At 50.9% G+C, this 12,431-nt stretch overlaps 1 protein-coding gene across 3 annotated transcripts in view; it reads left to right on the forward strand.

Annotated features, from left to right (window-relative positions):
* GRIP2 (glutamate receptor interacting protein 2) overlaps window positions 1–12,431 on the forward strand; it is a 126,113-nt gene that overhangs the window by 61,703 nt on the left and 51,979 nt on the right. For all 3 annotated transcript variants that reach the window (XM_019504907.1, XM_019504905.1, XM_019504906.1), the window contains exons 10-12: window positions 5,039–5,164; window positions 6,573–6,725; window positions 7,188–7,374. In XM_019504907.1, the coding sequence (XP_019360452.1) occupies window positions 5,039–5,164; window positions 6,573–6,725; window positions 7,188–7,374 (466 nt within the window). The remainder of the gene's footprint in view (window positions 1–5,038; window positions 5,165–6,572; window positions 6,726–7,187; window positions 7,375–12,431) is intronic.

The raw sequence follows: 12,431 nt of genomic DNA on the forward strand, positions 1-12,431 counted from the left end.
CCAGTCCCCCCTGCTTTGTGAGTCAGCATAGGTGACTCCTAAGGATGTGCCCCACCACAGCTCTCAGGCTCCCCCCCAAAAGCAGGGCAGGCATGTACACTTAGGGCTGCTTGAGGCACTTTGCACTGCCTTCTTGCTGGCCTGTGGCATGCCCTGAGCAGGAGCGAGTGGACAACACTTACTTTCTCAATAGCAGTCTCAGTCTTAGCAGGGAGGCAATATAGACGCAGCCTAAGACACCACTGCAGTCCCACTCTCCCTGTCAGAGCTCTGTTTTGAACTGAATCCAAGGTTGCTGGGGACTTTTGTTAACAAGTCTCTCCATCCACTAATGGACATAGTTAAATTCATTCAGAGTTTGCACTACAAGCAAAATACAGTTACTGGCTAAGTAGGAAGAAACCTGATCTTGCAAGTGTCAGGCACTATCAACTCTGATTCAGAACAGTGGTTCTTGTGACCTACCACAGTGCTATAGCATTTGCTTTAGCAGCACTATCAGGGAATGGAAAAAAATCAGGTTTCTTTCCCTCTCACACACTCGGCTTTCATAGGTCTCTTTCTTTTTTTAATAGGGGCAAACATATGGGGGTAGTTTGTGGACAAAAAGGCTAGGGACAGACAATCAAAAAACCCAAGCCTGAACTGATTCTGTCTTTGCAGGTTAATCTAACCTGTGTAGATTGAACTGATTTTCAAGTGAACAAACATTCACTTTTAATTCTGGAAATGCAGGCACATGCCTGCAGTGGCTCAGGCTAGAAGCCAAGAGATGCTAGAGCAAGCCCTCCCTTTCTTTCTGCAGCAGCCACAAGGCTGGAGGGAAGTTGAGTTGGAGGGGGCATGGCCAGGCCCTGACGGGCTGAGTATGATTGGGGAAGGGTTTATGGTATGATTGGCCTGCAGGGACCCCAGCCAGGCTGTGCCTGGAGGGGGAGGGGAGAAGCAGCCCTTGCCAAGCTTGTCCCCAAGACCAGGCAATGCCTCAGGCTGGGCAGCGCCTCAGGTGAATGGGGCAGAGGGCAATTTAAACCCTCCTGTGTCCCCTCCGGGGCATGGGGACCCCAGCTGGGGTCTGTTTGACTTTCCCCCCTGCTCTCTGCTCATACGGTGGGGGGGCCTGGCCAGAGCTGCCTGTCATGGCCCTGCCGCCTGCCTAGATCTGGGGATGCTGGGATGAGCCGGGCTGGCCCACAGGCGCTGCTGAGGGTGGATGCACAATGGCTGGCTTGGGCTGGGGGGCATGGGTGGTGGCTGGCCGAGCAGCAGTCTGCCCGGGCTGGCTCAGAGGTGCCAGCAGACCCGGAACCCAGCAGCCACCTGCCGTGGGGGCTTGAAGCCCCGGCAGCACAGCTATAGCCACACCACAGGCTGGCTGCTGGCCGAGGCCAGTGGGGCTCTTCTGTCTCCCTCGCCTCCAGCGGGCTATTGCTGCCACCATGTGGGTTTTGGGTGGTCAGGTGGAAGCTTTAGGCTCGCAGCTTCTGCCCAGTGCATGGAGCTCTGGCTCCAGCTCCGCTGCTTTCCACCTGCTTCCCCTGCAGGGGCTGCTCATCGTGCTGGGCTGCAGCTTCCCCCACCCCAAGCAGGGCTGCACAGTGGCACAGGAGCAGTACAGCCCTGCTGGACGCAGCCAGCACACAGCTTTCCCTTGTCTCCAGAAACTACTGTCCCTGCTCTGGGGTTGCTTCAGCCCAGAGCATGGAGCTCTGCCTCCAACTCCTGCTACCTTGGTCCGCCCACCTGGTGCAATGATCAGCCCCTGTGGTGGAAGCAGGTGGAAAGCAGATGGAGCTGGAGCTGGATCTCCATGCTCTGAGCAGAAGTGACTGACCTAAAGCTACCCCCCACCCCACCCCTCACCCCTGGAGAGGCATGACGGGCAGGAGTGGGAGGGGGAGTAGCTGCTGGAGGTGAAGGGAAGCTGCATGGGTCCAGCAGGGCTGTTCTGCTCCCCTCACCTCCAGCTGTGGCTTCTGCCCCATTGTGCAGAGGTGGCAGCAGCAGCTGGAGGTGAGGGATGCAGAAGAGCCCTGCCAGCCCCAACCAGCACACAGCCTGTGCAGCTGCAGCTGGCAGGTGCTGTACATGAGAGGGGTGCAGTGGGGGCTGCAAGCCCCCACAGTGGGTGACTGCTGGGCTCTGGGTCCACCGGTAGGTCCAAACTGACTGGGCATCCTGCTGCTCAGCCAACCATCACCCATGTCCCCCAGCCCAAGCCAAAAGCCTGGCCCTGGTGGCCCAGTCTGGGCCAGCCCCTATGCATCCACTCTCAGCAGCACCTGTGGGCTGGCCAGCTCAGACCCAGACCTCCAGCAATGCAGCTGTGGGCAAGGCAAGCAGCTGGCAGTGCCATGGTGGCTAGCACTGGCCATATCCCTGCTGCTGGAGCAGGGAAGGGGGTAAATGCCTGACAGGTTGCTACACCCCAGACAGGCAGACCTCAGCTGCAGTTCCCCAGTGGGAGAAGGGAGGGGAAGGGTATAAACCCCTTCCCTGCTGCCTTTGCCTTGGGGGCCATGCTGGCTGGTGTCTGGCCATGCCCCAGCCCCTGGCTAGAGAGCAGAGGGGTGGGGACAGCCCTGCTCTATGGAGCAGAGAGCACAGCCAGCCCAGCACAGGGCTGCAGAGCATGCTGGGATGCTGGAAGACTCTGATCTAACTTAAAGCAGGAAGGGGTCTGGGACAGAAGTTGCATAAACCAGTTTGACCCAAATCAGTTAAGTCTGATACTGTATCCAACCAGGTTCATCTGAAGCCAGTTTTGGCCATTTTGAAACAGGTTTATATGCACTGAACTTATGTTTTATTACAGGTTTAAACCAGTTTCTGATCACTTAAACCGGTTTATGTGTCCTTAGCCCAAGAGAATAAGAATGGTTGTTTATTAGCAAAATAGTTTTTAATATAAGAGCACGTGTTTTGGGATCTAAACTCCAGGGCGGTGTCTCTTATATTCTAAAATGCCGTAAAGATAATAACAAAAACTGCTAAATAAATTGCAAGAGAATCAGGACCACAAAGAAAAAAGAGTTGTCCCAAAAGACTCAGTGCCTGTAAAATTACCCATTGAGGCTTATGATGTGATGGGCGTCATGTAAGCAGAATTTGTTTCCAGCATTTCGGTCAATGAGGTGGGTGACTTTTGAGATCAAATCTGCACGGTGAAATCACTAGCTGCGCTGGTGTGTCCCTGTCAGAGATGTGTTCCTCAGGATGGTCTGGTACTGCTTGTGCTACCAGCCATTTGCACACAGTCAGAGAGAGAGAGCCTGATTCACAGGGCCTATCTCATCTGTGAAGGAGAAGTGTGCAAAGTTGGGAGTTCCAGTATAACTCACGGCTGCAGAGACTGCCTGCTGCAGGATGCAGCTTGAGCTCGGCTGAAAAAGAGGAGGCAGGACTGATGCAAATTGGCTTGTTTGCCAGTAATTCTCCACAGAGGAAAATAATTAAATGTAGCCAGCACAGTGCCTATAGACTGCAAAATGTTTATGGGCACTGTGGGCACAGGAGACAGAACCAGCCCTGCACAGCAGAGTATTTCTTGAGCCTTGCTAAGAAAGTTGAAATATTACATCAAGTCGAACTTGAAATGCCCATGCTGGTATCCATATACCTCAGAGAGTGTGTTCAGCACTGTAATTTGGTACGGCAAAACCACAATCCCTGGTCCAAAGAGAGGTCCATCCAAGAGTGTGATCCTGCCATCAAACTGGGAAACAAAGTGATTGGGCTATCTCTGGGAGGCATCCTGTGAGAGTCAGGATTTCTAAGAGATTGTTTTTAAGCTTGTTAGTGAATTAAATACTGGTAAAAGATGCTAAGAACTGGCATCCTTATGGTATGCATATAAGGGGTGTTTATACACATGCTTTGGGGGTGGCGGGAGGGGCACTTTAATTAGAGTGGGACTGAGAGCTGCTCTCATTAATGCACCTGGAGTATCACATGTATCAGTGTCCCCGCACTGAAAAATGGTGGCAGGGTGCTTTAACTAAAGCTTTGAACGAGCTTTAGTTAAAGTGCCTCTGCTGCCATTTTACAGCATGGGGAAGCTGACGCACATGATGTTGGAGTCTGCTGGAGCGCGGATTAATTGAGTCTGCTCTGACACGCTGTAATTACACTGCATTGGAGCAGCCTTGCTGCACATTTAGAGCTGCCCAAGATGTTTGGCATTAGCCAAAGTTTTGCAGATTTGCCCCATGCTTCTGTGAATGTGGTTCAGCCTTGCTCTGAAAACAAAAGAGTTTGGTCACTAAGACCTTTGAGTCTTTGGCCTTTTCTGGTAGTGGTTTTGAATGCAGATACCTAACGATTGCTGAGACCACATATTCACTTTGCATGGGCTCTAAGTACTTAGGGAAATCCTAGCTAAAAATCCCACCCATAATTTTTTTGCACCAGTAGTAGCATAAGCTGGAGAAAAAGGAGAAGAGAACATCTTGAAGCATCTGAAATCTTTTTAACATTCAGGGTCCTGCAATGCAGTTGGTGAAGTGCCAGCACCAGTGGGAACTTTTTGCCTATAAGCAACTCCTGTGATTGAACTACAGACTTTGAAGGCTGATGACCTGTTGGTGCTATCAACATGGCTTAGATTCAGACCAGTGGTCCAGAAGGGAACTGAAGACCTGCTGTCTGTGGGGCAGGCTGAATTTCTGACCTCTGACTCACAGGTTTTTTACAGTGTCGTGATGTGAATTGGTGACACGTCACCTCTGATGATGCTGACTCGCCTTCAGTGCATCATGACACGGTTTTCTTGCCCAGATACAAATATAGATCTGTTTGTATGAGAGGATGTTGGGGGGATGAGTTTCAGCCTTGTCAGGATTGGGGAGAACAGTGGCAGGCAGACCTGTATTTGGGGAAAGGTTGGATAATGCCCGACTCAATCAAATAATGTATAACTTCCCTCTAAACCCCTGTAAAGCTTTCCCAGTTATTGCTTCCTCAAAGGTGTTTTATTCCTTGTTGATCATTTTCTGCTTCCTCTCTTTGTGTTGGTGTTTCTCGCATGTGCTGCTTGCAGTCAAGGTGCAGAAGAGCGACCATCACCACTGCTGGGATCCCTGTGTCAACTACTGCCACACACATCACCCGGGACACTGCAAGACGCCCACCTGGAACCAGACCTCCAGCCAGGATTATTGCAAATGTAACCCATGCCCTTAGCATTCGTGTGTGTCTCTGCAAGAGCTAATTATTCTGTTGCTATCCTTATAGCTCCCTTCCCAGTCAGCCTGAAGTATACCATCCAGGTTGCAATGTTAGACCCACAATGTCATCCCCTACTACAGGGGTTAGCAACCCTCCACAAATGTACCAGAGCATGTCACTTGAAGACATTTTGCTTTGCATGTGTGCCTTGGGGTGGATGGTGGGGGACCTTCAAGGGGTCCGATCCTTGTTGTGGCAAGCATCCCTTCCCTGCCATCAACCCAGAGATGCACATGCACCCAGTGCCAGTGATGACCCAGGCCGGAGCTCTGCAGCCCCGGTGCAGCTGTTTGTGAGAAGCCTGGACTCTGTGGTGTGCGGTAGGGGTCTGCCCAGAGCCTGGGCTGGCTGTGTAGGCAGCCAGGAGGGGTAAGCAGCTATACCAGGGTCGTGGAGTCCTGGCTTGGCTCATTACTGGTGGTGGGTGCGCATGCATCTCGAGGCAGATGGCAGGGATGGGGCCAGAGCTGTGCTGCACAACAAGGATTGGGACCTTCACAGCTTTGCTACCATCTACCTCTGGCATATCTACATCTTCCAAGCTGAGGTTGCAGCTGTTTCTGGCACTCTGCCAAAAGCATTGCCAACCCCTGCCCTAGTACTTCAGAAACTGAAATTGGCATCCAAAAATACATCCAGTGCTGAGGAGGGTTTTTTGTTATGAGCCTATACACATGCCTGAGGTTAACTGTCCTTCCCTTTCCCTGCTGCACTATTGGCTTGCCCCTGCTATGCATGGGGAACATGAAGGAGGTAGCTCTATAAAGACTCTACACCATATAAGGCACCAGCATGCCCAGCTTGGTATGTCCACAATCCGGATTTTCATAGGAACTTAGGAAAATAGGGCTGGATGGCACCTCCTGAGGTCACCTACTCTAACCCCTTGCTCAAGGCAAGATCATCCCTGACAGTCATCCCAGTTTAGTGTTTGTCTAACCTGCTCTTGAAAATGTGTAGAGGTGGAGATCCCACAAACCTCTCTAGGTAGTGTTTTCCAGTGCTTTACAAGCAGCAGTGCCTTACAAAGAGAGGTGGCCCTCAACAAAGAAAGCAGAGCTGTAACAATAATGAGGGCATGTTGGCTAATGGGGAGATCACCCAACAGACACAACAGTGTGTGTAGGCAGCCCTACAGACACCTACCAATGCGCATCCATATGGTTAGACAGTGGATGTTTCCTTCAGGAAACACACTCCCGTTTCAATCTTCTGAGTAATTGCTTTTATAGCTAGCAAGTCAAAGTGTTGGTTTAAATGCTGTGGAAGAATCAATTTGTTTTCCTAGTGCTGAAATGGTTTTCTGTGTGTGGGTGTGTAACATATTGTATATTTACAATATATAGCTCTGGTGGCTGCCAACTTTTCATCCCCGACCATGAATGCACAAGGCTTCCCCTGCCAGAATTCGAATACTCTACCTCGGAGCTCCCACCCCATGAGCCCGCGGGCCACCATGATGAGGAGGAGGCAGAAGAAGAAGGAGCACAAGAGTTCACGTAAGGAGAACTGCCTGGCTGCAAGGCTGTGTTGGTTGGGTCTTTGGCTTTTCAGGCACGTATGCCTTTCTCATTTGCTCTGCAGAAAGCCTGTGTAGGCAACCTGCTGATCCCAATGCCATCAGTTCCTTCCTCTTCCTTTTCAGCTGTGAACTAGGACCAGCCTTGGTCCAAAGTAGTGGAAGGGTCTGTACGCTACACTGATTAAGTCCCTTGGAAATTGGTGCAATCCCCCACTCTTTGTTGCTCCTGTAGAAGGCTGCATGTGTGTATTCCCTGCAGGATGGCAGTCTTCCTCTGGCAGTCTTCTTTCTCCATAGAGCTGTAGAGAATGGCAAGTGGCATTTGTGGGCAGTTTGCATGCATTTGCAACATGAAACATGGCAGCCACGTTGCTGCAGACACTGCACAAAGCGCATTGCTATCCTGTGCCTCAGCCTCGTGTTTGTTCTCTCGTTACAGTGTCACTGGCCTCCAGCACAGTGGGTCCCGGTGGGCAGATCGTTCATACAGAGACAACTGAAGTGGTCCTAAGGGGAGACCCCTTGAATGGCTTTGGACTTCAGCTCCAGGGCGGCATCTTTGCTACGGAAACCCTGTCTTCCCCACCTCTTGTCCGCTTTATAGAGCCTGACAGCCCAGCAGAGAGGTTAGAGACCTTGTCCCTGGTTGTTAAATGACAATTTTGGCAGTTTCCTTAGGGGTTTTCTTTCCCCATGGAGGATTATTTGTGTATTTATTGCTGTCTTTTTATTAACACATGTTCCCACTGGGGCATTCCCTGTGGGGAAAACCAGGTGTGTACAGGAGCATATGGTATACATTGCAGGACCTACTTGCTGGCTGTGTGTCACATCAGTTCCTGTGTTTCTTTATACTACACAATTTTAATCTCTTTTTCCTCTGGGAGAACAGTAGTATGTAGAGGTTTCGCCACAGTGAAAGCCAGCATACTACAAATGAGCCCCAGTCTATTTAAATCATGGGTATCAAACATGGCCTATGGGCCAGATCTGGCCTGTTGAGCTGCTCTGTCAAGAAGTTGGGGGCATGGCTGGCTATGGGAATTGGGTTGCCATAGAATATGGGGTGCTTAGTAGACGTAAGGATTGGCAGCAGGAAGGTGAGCAGGAGTTGATACAGCCCTAGCTGTCCTTTGGCTGCTAGCCTCATCCACACTGTCATGGCCTTACCTCCTTCTACAATGGCCCCACAGCTGCCCCATGCTGCAGCAGTTACCACCACCACAAGCCTGGACCCTGTGCTAGAGCTGGAGGTCTAGGTATGGTCGGGGGCAGGAAGTGAGTTTGACACCCCTGATGTAAAGTAACCACTGTGTCAAATCCATATTTTAACCAACACACGGCCTCTTTAAAACATACCTGCTTTGCACTCTGCCCCAAATTTAAGTGCACTGGCGTATGGCCAAGGGCCTGGATTCCCCAGGGTCTTATTTCCTTCTTCCACTTATCATTGATGCTGTGGAGTCTGGCGGGGGAAGGTGAGCTGCTGTCTGATTCTTTCCATTGGAAAACTGAATACTTGGTTTGCTGCATATAAGTGATTTAATATATGTTTCACTGTGACATATGGGTGGCAGTAGTCGCTGTGATATCAGCCTGCTTATATGCTTCACGGCTACTTTTAAATGGTTGTTGTAGTGGGAAATGACCATAAAAAATAGCAGTGTCAGATTCCACATGCACATCATTGAGAATCAGCACTGAGTTGATTTGTTCACAAGTGAAAAGAAAAATGTATAGAGCAACATTATCACCCTTTCTATTTGTGGGTGCCCAAGCTCCTGAAAAAGGTGAGTAAGCCTCATGATCACAATCTTAGATGGGGGAACCTGAGGTTTGCCCTAGAGCTGCAGTAATTTTCCAACTTACTGCTCTTTCTGATAGAAAATGGCAATTAAATGCACCTGAAACTTTTTTGGGAAGATATTTTAACACAGTGAACAAGAATGGACAAGAATCAGCACGAGACTTTCTCTCACCCATTCCATTGTAGTCAGTAGCTGGTGTGGTGAAAGCATGCTCCTGAGATAGAAGAAACCTAGATTACCTGGTAAAGCAGGGACCTGTACTTTAGTTTTGCATGTCCCAGATAAAAATTGTAACTAACAGACTTGGCTGTTTTGGAGCAAGGGAGTAGATATACTTGCTTGTCTTCTTTTTCACTGTTACAAGATCTTTGCTTCATCCTAATGCAAAATTGAAAAAATGTGGGAATTTCAAATTTTCATGGGATAAGACAACTTTTTTTGTCCACAGCAGCAAGCCAGTGGCAGAGCTGGTGCTAGAACCCAGGTGTTCTGAACACAGATGTGGTGGTCTAACCACTGGATCCCACAGATGGCTTTTTTTCCCCTGACTCATGAGCTCAGAAAAATCACTCTGTTCTTCCTGCCTCTTATCTTGTTACTAGTAGAAGACTCTTACCACTCAAACTTAGCTGCAGACTGCAGTGTAGAGATATCCAGCATAGCTCGGGCACTAGAAGTTGCCTAACCACAGCTGCACAGAGCTCTGGATGGGCTGGTGTCTATTGGGTCAAAGAAGCAGGGTCAATCTACCTATTCAGAACTCCATGCTAAACTGTTTTCAGTATCCAAGCTAGCATGGATATCTCAATATGATAATCTATAACACAGATGTACTCTTAATGTCAGCTAAGTTTGAACTATAAGTGTCTTTTAACTAGTAGTGATTCAGCAGGCAGAGAACGCTGCAGCATAGGCAGATGCGAGGCAGAATAATCAACAGTGATTTGTCACAGAGCAGATTAGAATCCAAATCATATTTCTGGAGTTATTTTGGCTTTGCCGGATTAAGTAGAACGAATGCCTGCTTTAGAGGGGTGAAGTGACTGAGTGAAACTGAAGCATAAGAAGATGGCTGTTTTGACTAAGAGGCTTTTACATCACGTTTTCTGACTATAGCTGCACTTTCAATCCTCACTGGACAAAGTACAGCAGCTTCCAAACAGCCACACATGCCCACCTCTATAGACACATTTTTCTTAGGCTGCCTGTGATTTACACTGATGATCTGGCCTGTGTAATGCTATCTATGCTGGAAGTAACAAATAATTGTAGGTACCTACAGCAAGACCCTTCCTTGGTGAGATAAATCTCTGCAAGCCTTATCAGTGTTTTATTGGCGTGGCAAGGTTTCAGCTTCTGCAGACTGAGCCATGCAAATAAAACATTGATCAGACCCGCAGAGAAGGCTGAGTGGCATTTTATGTTGCTGGGGAAAAGGTCTGTAGCAGAATTGGATGTCACTTATTGAATTGTTGCCTTGTGATAGCTATGCTGTAGGACTGCTTGTGTGGCACCTCTTCACAAAAGATATTTTTGTACATCGTGAAGACCACACACTGTTAGACGAGGGGTGGAGGGCTGCCCAGAAAGGATGTTCCACAAGGTCCTCAGAAAACATTGTCCCATGCAGCGTCAATGGGGATGGAAACTAATGTCTCCCATGTCTCGTTTGCTTAATTTTAAATCCAATTTGTATAAGCAGTGGTGCTTTTTTTTCCATTTCCTATTAACGCAGCAGACTTGGAGCACACTGTGAAGTTCCAAACTCCCTTTATAAATCAGGCATTAACAAAGCCTGCCCTCCCAGGGGGCCTTGAGATCAGCCTGGCTTCTCTTATTCTCTTGCCAAGCCTGAGAGCAGAGCCCTGCTGCACAGTCTTGCCTGGATGCAAGCATCATGCATGTTCCTTTTCCTTTCTGCTGGAGTCGTACTCCCCCAGCTGCCTCCTTCCTCCATTCCCATTGTGGCAAGGCACTGTGTGTGCCTGCCACTCTAAGGCCCTGGAGCTGGCAGCCTCCAGGTGCCTAATGAGGGCAGCCATTTTAGGCTCAGGGCTGCCTATATAAACAAGGCAGCTTGGCTGCTGGAGGAGAGGCAACAACATTGCCTGGCCTGAGGGCTGCTGAGTTTCAGCTGGAGATAAGGGATGGTAGGAGGCTCCTGGTCCTGGGTACAACCGGAAACTACACCCTGCCAGGAATGGGTGGCCTGGTGGGGCTCCCAGTGGTGCAGCAGCCCCCAGGAAATGCCAGGCCAGTGATCATCCCAGTGAAAGGCAGGTCGGGGTGCCTTAACTCCTAGCCCTCACCTTAGGGTGGGTCGCGGTACACCGGAGGTAGTTGTGGGGGTTTGAGACCCCAAGGAGGAGAGTTGGAGGCCAGGTGTGGCCAAGGCCGCTCGAGCCCTGTGGGGGTTCGAGACCCCGAGGAGGAGAGTTGGGGCCAGGCACGGCTACGGCCACCTGAGCCCACCTGTGAAGGGAAGCCCCAAGACCCTGAGTAAAGGGGGCATTATGAACGCTGTGGAGCCCCCAGTGTGAGGGGGCAGTGATCAGAAGCCCCAGAGAGGGCGATGTGGAGCCCTGTGAAGGGAGAGTGGGGCTCAACCAGGGGGCAAAAGAGCTGAGTCCTGACCCCAGTAAGTCCTCCAATGCTGGGAGTTTGGGTCAAACATAACATCTGAGCCCCAGTTGAGAGGGGGCAGCGCTGTGGAGCCACAGTGAGAGGGGGCAGTGATCAGAAGCCCCAGGGAGAGGGCAATGTGGAGCCCAGTGAAGGGAGAGGGGGCTCAGCCAGAGAGAGGGAGCTGAGTCCTGACCCCAGTAAGTCCTCCAATGTGGGGAGGCAGAGTTTGGGTCAAATATAACACCGGTAGTAGCACCGCGACGTGCTGCCCAGGGGGGAGTGAGAGTCCTCTGTGAGAGCCTGAGGCACCAGTTGTGGTGTGAGGTAACCCCAGCTCCCCATGTCTGTGGAGGAGGCCCCAGAGAGGGATAAGAGTATAGGTCATACATCAAGGCCTGCCAGAGCTTCCCCTGACTGGCCCAGGCGGGGGCCAGGACCTGGAGGGTCAGAAGGGCAAGGCGGCCCACCGAGAGAGACGCCCAAGAGCCAGGGGCCTGGGGTCCTGACTGGCCTGGGGGTGGGCCAGGCCACCGAAGTGTGAGCCGAAGGTCCCAGTGAGGGGACCACACCTGAAGGGGAACTGGTGGCAGGGAGATATGTGGCCCAGTATGACAGTGGCCCAGTCCGTCTGAAGGGAGGAACCCAGGTGGGGTCCTACAGTAGGATTCTGGGCCCCATTGTGGGGGACTGGTGCATATGAGAACATCATGATGTCATCAGCGAGGCTTGGGTTGCGGTGTAGGGGACGAATGGAGCCACAGATAACGCCCCCTAGCAGCAGGGCAGAAAATGGGCAGCCTCCCGCCTAATTACATCTATTAATTAATCAATTAACACCAAGGCGTGGTGGGCAAGAAGGTGGGCAGTTAGCCCAAGAACAGGTGGGTGGGCCTTGCGGAGATCGGCCCTGGTAGCCCCCCTGTTACACCCATCACAGGGAACAGGCTCCCTTGCTTTGCAGTATGGAGTATGTTGGGGTTTTTTTGCAATCGCTTTCTGAAGCATCTTTCTAACTTCAATGGAGCAGGTTCTCCTTAGCCTCTTAGCTACAGTAAAGCACCTTAATCCCACTGGAATTGCTCCTCACAATGGATTGGAGTGCTGGGGGCTGGCAGGGTGAAGGGCCTTTTGTGGCGAGATGAAGCGAAAAGCCAGTGTTACGTATGCACAGCACAGGATGCTCCTTGTTCCCACCACTTGAGCTAAGAACTTTATTGTCCCCTCCTTGGGGGGGGGGGGGGGGGGGGGGG

Source organism: Gavialis gangeticus, unplaced genomic scaffold (genome assembly GCF_001723915.1).
Source record: "Gavialis gangeticus isolate Ggan-Ray unplaced genomic scaffold, GavGan_comp1, whole genome shotgun sequence".
Classification (NCBI taxonomy): Eukaryota; Metazoa; Chordata; order Crocodylia; family Gavialidae; genus Gavialis; species Gavialis gangeticus.